Raw genomic sequence first — 7,946 nt, 5'->3', positions numbered from 1 at the left:
GAACTTGTTCTAAGACCACAATGACTGTGTGTGATCGAGCTTACTAGTTATAATGTGGCTATAGATTTGAAATATGTCAAATTTGCTACATCAATGGTCAGCCTGCAATCACTCTTAAATTAGATATGTCAAATTTGCATTAGATGTGAAGTGTGTACATATTTTTGTATAGAAGAATTTACAGCCCCGATGCTTGTGTAAGAATTTATAATTTTTCAACAGGGAAACCAGTAACAGGTTTTATCTCTGTAGCCAAAGCACGCAATTCGCCTACTTCTTCACTGTTGAGCTGCCATCCAAGTGCACCTGCAAATTCTGCAGCCTGTTCTGCGTTTTTGGCTCCCAGAATTTGCATAACGTTGTCCTGGGCTATCAACCAGTTTAGGACTACCTGTTAATAGTAACCCAACTCGCATTAAAACCCAGCAATGAGAACAAACTATATTTACACATTTTAATACCCCAACACCTATTTCTGCATTTCAGAATTCTTGCCTGATATATCAATATGTAGTTTAATGATCTTATACGGAAAACATGAAACTACCAAGAGTTGGACTACATGTATAAAGGACGGTGAAACAAAGAGTTTCTTTCAGCATGAACTGGAAGTTGCAACGGTATCTATGAAGTGTTTCATACTCGTATAGGGTCCAAAATGGACTAACTACTAAAATACTGTACTTTTGGGGGTATTTTCAGCCATGCTTCCACATAAATGAAAACTTTAGGGCTTCTAATATGGAAAAGATAAAAGCTAGTTAAAGTTAAAAGAGCATCAACAAACCTGTATGTTTGTTTTACTGTACTTTTCTCCTTTTTCCTTGATCCGGTTCAGCAGAGATTGGAGCTGCAGATAACATCAATATTTTAGCAAAACAATTTGGAACTTAATGTGTAGCTCTTTTAAGGTATTGACTATGATTTACCTTTGAAAGAAATTCAGGAGTATAAATTTGTCTTCGAGGGCCAGTTGGGGGATTTTTAGGTGTATACTTTCCTGTAAGAGCACCTGCATATGCATAAATAGTAGAATGTCAATCTTCTCAATCTCTTTCACCCCTGGAACATATAGACAAACTTGACTAATGTGGTAACCAATCTAGTAAAATCTGAAATTAAAGGCCGTAATCGTTGTAAGCAGGGTTGTGCAGAGATTCAAGTAATAACATAAGATCCAAACAGACATCTTTTATCAAGATTCCTCATTTTTTTATGTTAAATAACTACATCCCCATTGTTTTGTTAAAAACTAAATATTTTACTCGAAAACCAGATGTTTGGAATTTTTTGTAAGGTATTACAGCCATTCGCCAACTATCCAGCCACAGTTGAATTCACATTAAAGCTTTACCATGCAAGATCGCCATTCGCCAACTACCCAGCGGTAGTTGAATTCAACAAAAGAAAAATACAAGCTAGATGATGAACAGATAAAGTACATGAATGCACAAGATGTACAAAATTTTATTTTCTTCATCGTTTCATTTAGGCATATATATAGTTGGAAGGTGATAGCCTGAAAGGTGAGTCTTTATATGCACAACTAAAGTCCATAACTATTATGAAACATAGAATAAATAACATCATAAAGTTGAAGTTAAGAACTACTTGACAAGGAATGCTCGAAAATTCGAAATTTCACATTAAAAGGCTGACTGAGAAAAGTGAGCAAGTATGATTTCTTCCAAGTCCTAACTTGGCAATGTTTAAGATTGCACAGAGAGGTCTTAAATAATGTAAAATAAGAAGACATTATATCTCTTAAGCTAACATATGAGAATATGGTAAGAAAACATGAGGTCCCAACTTCACCTTGAGTAATAGGTGAATAAGCAATCAAAGTGATCCCAAGTTCATCATAGGTAGACTTCACTCCATTCTCCTCTGGTGCCCTGTATATGAGGCTGTAATTCACTTGATTTGATGCTAGTTGGATACCTCTCTTTTGAAGTTTTGCTTGTGCCTCACACAATCACTTTTGTGAAATAACAAACTTTATACGTCATGTTATGGTTAGGAGCATCTATGATAGAAATTTTTTTCCATGATTTGAACTACTAATTTTAACCAACAATAAATAGATAAAAGATCGAATTATACCGTTGTAGTTGGAAACACCAACAACCTTCACAAGGCCCTGCTCAACAGCATCTCCAAGACCATTGAGATACCCTGAAAATTGATTTCCCAAATACACCTCTTCAGAAACAAAATGTAAATAATGTAACCTCCTAATTATATTAGATGGACAAATTTATTTAATGAAAAAATGGTGTTACTTATGAAGTTATGAACAACCCTCATTTCCCCATATTCCAGGCCTGAAAAAAAACACAAACACTTGATAAGATTTTGTAGGATTCAGTAACAGGATGATTGTTTGATCCACAAGCAAGCTATAAACAACGGTTAGATTCAATTGTGATGCTACTGCAACATCCCTTTACAACAACAGTTATAAATCGAAGAAATATGAAAATGGCATAAAATGTGAAAACCCCAAATTCTAATCTCCATTTGACCCTGTTGATGCACAAAACCGGATGGTCTTGGAACAACGTAAATCCGACCGTGAATCTGCATGAAATGTAAATGACACAAAGAACACAAGGATTTTATCGTGGTTCACCCCAATGTTTGGGCTACGTCCACACTGTAGTTGATTCTGTTTCTCTGTAAGTGTATGGATACAAGTGTTTGGGGGAAGTCCCCCAGAGAAAGAAGAGAAGGGAGAGGAGAGCCTCGGTGGTGTGAGGTCTCTCCTGAATGTAATGAGAGCTTCTCTTAGCCTTCTTAGGCTTGGCTCTTTTGCCTCTCCTAGAATGAGGGGAGGAGTCCCCTTTTATAGAATAAGGGGCTCCTCCTCTTTTACAAAGTATGGGCTTTAGTGTGAGGCCCAAATACAAGGCCCAAGGCCCAAATATACGAGGCCCTAAATATGGTATAAACAGTAGTCCCCCAAGTCTTCAGTCAAGAGAGTCTTTTGGCTGGAGACTTGAAATTCAGTCCATGTGTGGGCCGAAGTAACTAAATGTCGTCTAGAACTGATGCTCGATATGAGGCGGTGCCCAATCTGAAATGATGCTCAACTAGAAGTAGCACATGTTGTGAGGCCGCTTTGCTTGTAGCTTATGTTGCCTTGGTTGGCTTGGTTTGTGGCGTTTGAAGGTGAGGGAGTCCCTTTTATAAAATAAAGGCTCGCTCCTCGATACATAAATTTAGGAGTGATGCTCGTGGCGAGGTGGTTGCTCAGCTGGCGGCGATACTCTCTAATGGTGGTGAGGGAGTCCCTTTTATAAAATAAGGGCTCGCTCCTCAATACATAAGTGATGGGCTAAGTCCCCCAAGTATTTTTCATGAGGCCCAGTTGAGGCCCAATATATGGTACATAATGTAGTCCCCCAAGTCTTTAGTCAATAGAGTCTGTTGGCTGGAGACTTCAAATTGAATCCATGTATGGGCCGAAGTGGCGGTTGTTCGAAGGCGGTATTTGTATACCCTGCACTGAAGCTTTGAAGCTAGAGCTCTGTAAATGAAGCTTTCGAAGCTGGAGCTTTTGTAAATGAAGCTTTTGAAGCTGATTGACATGAGTGATGCTCATGAATGTTTATGTTGATTGACATGAGTGATGCTCATGGATGCTGTCATGAGTGATGCTCATGAATGTTAACATGAGTGATGCTCATGAATGTTGACATGAATGATGGTCATGAATGTTTATGTATGATTGTCATGAGTGATGCTCATGAATGTTTATGTATGAATGACATGAGTAGTGCTCATGTATAATTTTGGAGTACTAGGCGTACTTTTGATGATCTGGTTGGTGCTATTTCAGGCCTATGGGCCTTTGCCCTCCACAACATGTCAGCCCATTTGTTTTGGGCTTTTCCCTTTTTTTTTTTTTTTTTTTTTTTGTTTTTTTTTTGACCCTCTGATGGGGTTTATATATATTACCCTCTGATGGGGTTTATACAGATGTCTCCGAAAGATAATAAAAATAAATTACATCATTCGGGTGGGGTATTTATTCCTTGTTTTGGCAGTGTCTCCATGTGCATCCTTTTTGCTTTCCTCTTTTCTGCTTTCTGAAATATTCTCCCAACGACATGATCTTTTTTCTTTTCTGTTCCCTCTTTGATCTCTCCACTTCCAGACACACTGACTTGCTTTTGCTTTTACTTTCCCTTTTCTTTCTCTTTTCCTTTTGCTTTGTCCGCCACTGCCTTTCTCTTTTCTGGGACTGCCCATCACATCACCACCTTCAAGCTCAGAAATATCAGGGATCAACTCTCCCTCTTCTCGGCGAGGTTGAGTGACATCAAACCCAAGGTGAGGCCGGACAAAATCCCGGCGAAGACCGGTGTAGAGACATCACGACCCCGGCGTAGAGGAATGTCGTCCGACGTCATCCAACTGGCGAACTCCTGCGAGGTGGTGTTGGGGTTGACAGCGAGGTGGCCTCCACTTCATCGGACGAAAACCTTAGAAATCTATCTCTCTGTCTTCCTCCTATTTCGCCCATCTACAACTCGTGAGTCTGCTTCTCCAGCTCGGCATTTTTATCAGATGCTGCAACAAAATCTGACTTCAACAGGTTGATACGTTCAGGTGACTCACACAGGGAGGAACCAACCTGGGCGATCAATTTAGCAAAGTTACGATTGAGAATCGCTGCTGCTGGGACCCGGTTCTCCTCCACTCGGGTCGGCTTGCTGCTTTAAATCTGACGGGGGTAGGTGGCATGGATGGCGCTGGTGGCAGCTGCTGTGCGGGACTCGACTTCCCAGCCATGGATGCAAAGGACGTGTCGCCCGTCGGTCAAAGGCTCAGCTCCGGTGGCTTTCAGCTCCTCTCTATTGCTCTGCTGCAGCAACAGATCTCCGTCTCCTTCGTCAACAAGTATCCATTTTTGTCAACAGATCTCCCTCCTCGCCGCCGGTCCAGCGCCGTTGCTCTCCACACCGTTCGAGGATGACAAGTCCTCCATTTCTGTGCTGGATATGCAGGCGGAACAATCCGACGACGAAGACGACTTGGCGTCGCCGTCGCAGTCACCGGAAAAAATTCAGGCGAGCAGGATGAGCAGAGAGAGTGGAGATCGCGGGTTCCTGCAACAGAATCTGAGAAGATGGCAGACTTGACGGAGATCTTGATGGAGATGGCAGACTCCGGCGGAGAAGACTTTAGGGCAGCTGCTTCCATGCGCTAGGACTGGTTCCCTCCTGCTCTCAACACTTCAAGACCGGTGAGCTTCCCGAGCTCCAATGAGATCGACCCGGTTAACAGAGAGCTTGAACTGAGGTCGACGACTGGCCGCAATGAATCGCGGGTTCCGGCGATGGGAAAGAAGCAGACTCGGTTTGTTTTGGGTCAACGAAGCGGACGCTTGGATTCGTCGGAGTACCTCGTTGTGGATCTCCAGCTTCTGCCTGAATCTGCATGGCTGTGCCTGCGATGACAGCACCGCTTGGCTGCCGCGGCTCTCCACGTTCTCGTCGACAGCCATTGAAGAGCTCGGAAAAAGCCTGTTACTTCCCCTAATCTTTCTCCAGGAGCTTTTGGACACGTGTGAAGGTTAAGGGAGAAGTGGAGGTGTTTTTCCAGGAGCTTTTGGATGTTGTTTTTTTGTAATTTGGATGTTGCTTTTACAAGAACAGAGAGGGATGGAAGAGCACAGGTGTTGGAATTTGGATCTTTTCTGTTGATAGGTTTTTGCAGATTTTGCAGATTCACAGTGGTGAAATTTGATGAAAAAATGAAAGAGAACCGACATAGTTTTTTGTATCGATTCCCACAGACGGCGCCAAATGTTGATGCACAAAACCGGATGGTCTTGGAACAACGTAAATCCGACCGTGAATCTGCATGAAATGTAAATGACACAAAGAACACAAGGATTTTATCGTGGTTCACCCCAATGTTTGGGCTACGTCCACACTGTTGTTGATTCTGTTTCTCTGTAAGTGTATGGATACAAGTGTTTGGGGGAAGTCCCCCAGAGAAAGAAGAGAAGGGAGAGGAGAGCCTCGGTGGTGTGAGGTCTCTCCTGAATGTAATGAGAGCTTCTCTTAGCCTTCTTAGGCTTGGCTCTTTTGCCTCTCCTAGAATGAGGGGAGGAGTCCCCTTTTATAGAATAAGGGGCTCCTCCTCTTTTACAAAGTATGGGCTTTAGTGTGAGGCCCAAATACAAGGCCCAAGGCCCAAATATACGATGCCCTAACTATGGTATAAACAGACCCTAAAAATCAAAACCCTAATTTGTTCAAGTGAAAAGGTCTATTATTGAAAATTTCTCAAACCCAAAACACCTAAATCAAATAAAGTTCAGTAATATCACGATCCGCAAAACAAATCGAAGAAATAATGTCGGATTCAAAGTTTACCAGACAAGAGGAGCATATGAGGGTGACCAGGATGCAACTGAGGGCGAGCAGGACGCAGAGATAAGGATGAGGAGGACGACGATGAGGAAGCAGGGTGCTGACGACACTCTCTCGTTTATCCTGCGAGGTTCTCTCTTGCAGGAGCGCAGGAGGTTTTAGGAGTCCGGGGTGTTTTGGGTGTTTCGCTAAGAACTCCTAGCGAGGGGTTTAATCTTAGTGAGTCCGATCTAATCCCATTAAACTTAATCCTTGTGTATACCAAACATTAGACTACACTAGCAATTAATGTAGTCTAGTTCAGTCCCACCTACGAAAGTCTAACAAACACCCCCTAAGCATCTTATGAGAGAAAGATCAAATCATTTGATTTCTCATAAAGATGTAAATGAATCTTTTGTTTATAGGTTTACAAAAGATTAGTGGGAGTTAACCATATTCCAAAATTTGAACATATATATGATATATTAATTTTGGAAGTGAAAGGAATTCTTCTTCGTTAAAGTTATGACTTTAAACATTCTATAATGATAGAATGTATATGGAAGACATAGTCTATATACATGGGATGGAAATCTATAATGATAGATTTCAAGATATAATTGGATTATCTCAATCCCTATTGATAGACGATAGATGTAGGAAGTTTCTCAAATGATAAACTTCAAATGAAAGGACAATTCCATTCAGACTAGGAAATTTCTCTTCTAAAAGGGAATGTACCCTTTTGACTCCCAAAGAAGCATAATGCATAAATAGAATCCTTTATGCATACACAGAAATGTGCATATTATATGAAAAACATTTATATGAGTTGTACCAAGATCGGTACAAGACGATATCAGTGCAAGCCCAGGATCAGAAGCATGGCAACTATCAAGTGAGTCCTTAAGTATTTAAGAAATACTAAAGGATAGATTCCTCAAGAATGAGGAAGAATTAGAGTAACACAATGAAAGCATAAATGTATTAGATTATGAATCTAATATCGTATCCATCATTGGATGTCTCTTCATTATGAATGAAGAGATAATTGGATATCTCTTTATTATGACTAAAGAGATATTTGGGTAGAAATGTTGTAAGTAATGACTTTAGTGGGCTCCATCGTGCATGCAAAATATATCGCCATATAGAAGCTTACAACAATGTTGTTTGGATGGGAAAGTTCATTTATGAACTCTCCATTCAGTTCCAACCAGAAAGTGTCTCTAGTGTACCTATACTACGACACTAATGGGGTGATAGCTCAAGCCAGGGAATCAAGGTTTCATCAAGATCCAAACTTAAATGAGAGAATGAACCACATGATTGAGAATCATATATAATGGTGACGTCGTTATTCTCAAGGTTGCTTCTATGGATAACATATAGATATCCATTGTCTAGGTCTACTACTCAGCCATTTTTGAAATGAATTCAGAAGAGGTATCATCACTGATGACCAAGTTGATTGGCTCTAGTGCAAGTGGGAGATTTTTGGAAATGTGCCCTAAAGCCAATCATATGATGATACTTTACGGACATTCACATGTTAAACTAATCTCGTTTAATATAAAG

At 40.9% G+C, this 7,946-nt stretch overlaps 1 protein-coding gene across 1 annotated transcript; it reads right to left on the bottom strand.

Annotated features, from left to right (window-relative positions):
• Positions 1-205: 205 nt before the first annotated feature.
• LOC126628703 (uncharacterized oxidoreductase At1g06690, chloroplastic-like) lies at positions 206-4,797 on the bottom strand. The gene is made up of 8 exons (XM_050298488.1): positions 4,666-4,797; positions 4,533-4,591; positions 2,302-2,324; positions 2,098-2,175; positions 1,816-1,977; positions 930-1,012; positions 788-850; positions 206-391 (listed from the first exon to the last, which is right to left on the bottom strand). Exons 1-8 carry the CDS (start codon positions 4,795-4,797, stop codon positions 206-208), a joined length of 786 nt encoding a protein of 261 aa, XP_050154445.1.
• Positions 4,798-7,946: the final 3,149 nt, after the last annotated feature.

This window comes from Malus sylvestris, chromosome 1 (assembly GCF_916048215.2).
Source record: "Malus sylvestris chromosome 1, drMalSylv7.2, whole genome shotgun sequence".
Classification (NCBI taxonomy): Eukaryota; Viridiplantae; Streptophyta; class Magnoliopsida; order Rosales; family Rosaceae; genus Malus; species Malus sylvestris.
The sequence above is the reverse complement of the archived record's forward strand: the minus strand, read 5'-3'. Positions and strand labels throughout refer to the sequence as shown.

Coding starts and splice junctions, on each gene's coding strand:
- LOC126628703 (XM_050298488.1), bottom strand. CDS start 4,797: ATGGCTGGGAAGTCGAGTCCCGCACAGCAGCTGCCACCAGCGCCATCC. Junction 4,592..4,665: donor AGCAGCAGCGATTCTCAATC/GTAACTTTGCTA, acceptor AACCTGTTGAAG/TCAGATTTTGTTGCAGCATC. Junction 1,013..1,815: donor TTATTCACCTATTACTCAAG/GTGAAGTTGGGA, acceptor ATGCATATGCAG/GTGCTCTTACAGGAAAGTAT.